General features: G+C 63.1%; 1 protein-coding gene across 1 annotated transcript in view; it reads left to right on the top strand.

Annotated features, from left to right (window-relative positions):
* CRYBA2 (crystallin, beta A2) overlaps window positions 1-1,689 on the top strand; it is a 4,840-nt gene that overhangs the window by 565 nt on the left and 2,586 nt on the right. The window contains exons 2-3 of the mRNA XM_009324849.1: window positions 104-245; window positions 1,298-1,440. Coding sequence (XP_009323124.1) covers window positions 104-245; window positions 1,298-1,440 — 285 coding nt within the window. The remainder of the gene's footprint in view (window positions 1-103; window positions 246-1,297; window positions 1,441-1,689) is intronic.

The raw sequence follows: 1,689 nt of genomic DNA, 5'->3' as shown, positions 1-1,689 counted from the left end.
CCAGGACGTCTCCATCCCCTGCACGGGAGGGAGAAGCCAGCCCTGGGCTGAGCCTGGGGGCTGTGCCATGCATCCCTGAGGGCTTTCCTCCTCTACCCTCCAGCTGGGTGGGCTTCGAGTACCCCGAGTACCAGGGGCAGCAGTTTATCCTGGAGAAGGGTGACTATCCCCGATGGGAGGCCTGGAGCGGGAACAGCGGCTACCGGACCGAGCACCTCCTCTCCTTCCGGCCCATCAAGTGCGCGGTGAGTTACGGGGACACCACCGCGGTGCGCTTGGGGCAGGCAGAGTCTCCCCCCCAGCAGCCCAGCATGGAGGGAGATGACGGACAGACAGGAGGACGGGTTACGTGGGATGTGGGATGGAGGGGTGAGGCGCGCACGGAGGTGCTGTGGGGTGGAGGGGTGGCTGCACCCACTGGCTACCGCCTTCCTGCAAGGATCCTGGGATGCTCTTTTGGGCTAAAATTTAGCCTGAAACACCATCCCAGCTCCTTCTGCTTTGTGCACTGGAGAGCCACCTCCTAGGCTAGGGTCCCCGGGCCTTGTGCCCCCGCCCTGGATACCCGGGGATGGGGTGAGCAGAGAGGAGCTGGCAGGACCGCAGGGATGCTTGGGGTGCGGGGTCTGTGCCCCTCCTGCCTGGGGTACCCGAGCCGTGCCCAGGCAGATGCAGCCTCTATCGCTGCTCCATCTGCAGAGACACTGGTGCTCGCAATAGCGGCACGTCTGCGCCTCCGAGCGGGGGGTCCCCCCCCAACTTTTAATAATCACCAGGCAGATATGCTTGGGCTTTAATAAAGGGGATGCGATAAGATCACTCCTTACTGGCAGGACTGCTCCTCAGTGCAGATAGATGCGTGTGGGGGCTGGGCACAAGGGACAGTGCCGCATCGCTCAGTGTCCCAGCAATTAACCCCTCGGTGCCCAGCACCCAGCAAAGCCGTGGGGACCGCTCTCAGCAGCCTGCCTTGCCCTGAAATCCTCCTGCAGCCTTGGGGAGCGTGAGGATGCTGAGGGCAGGAGCCCATGTGGGTGCAGAGGCTGTTGCCACTGTCACCCTCACCAGCAGCTGTGCATTGGGACCACAGGGGCGTGAGAGCAGCATCCTCTGGGCAGCCCTGGGGTGTCCCGGTGAGGGGGTGCCAGGCTGCAGGACATCCCCATGCCTTGCACCAAAGCTGGGCATGGTCCCAGGCCTCCCACGGTGCCTTGGTGCGTGTCCTCCGGATGCCACATCCTCTATCCCTGCACAAGCCACCCCATCCACACTGACCCCCAGCTCTCTCCCTCCGCAGAACCACAACGACAGCAAAGTCATCCTCTATGAGGCAGAGAACTTCCAGGGGCACAAGTTTGAGCTGAGTGACGACTACCCCTCGCTGCAGGCCATGGGCTGGGGCAACAAGGAGGTGGCATCCATCAAAGTGAACGCTGGAGCGTGAGTCCCGCTGGCGGGGAGGGGGGTGGTGGGGGCTGAGAGCAGGGGTTCAGCGAGCACCTCACTCCTGCATAGCCCCAGGGATGGGGAAAGGAGATCCCAAAAAGGAGGGGTGCCTGCCTGCCCCCCTTCCTTTGAAAATCCAAGCCATGGGGTGTTTTCTGTCCCTGCTCTCCCAGGGCAAGCAGAGGGATGGGATGGGATGGGATGGGATGGGATGGGATGGGATGGGATGGGATGGGATGGGAT

This window comes from Pygoscelis adeliae, unplaced genomic scaffold (assembly GCF_000699105.1).
Source record: "Pygoscelis adeliae isolate BGI_AS28 unplaced genomic scaffold, ASM69910v1 Scaffold346, whole genome shotgun sequence".
Taxonomy (NCBI): domain Eukaryota; kingdom Metazoa; phylum Chordata; class Aves; order Sphenisciformes; family Spheniscidae; genus Pygoscelis; species Pygoscelis adeliae.
The sequence above is the reverse complement of the archived record's forward strand: the minus strand, read 5'-3'. Positions and strand labels throughout refer to the sequence as shown.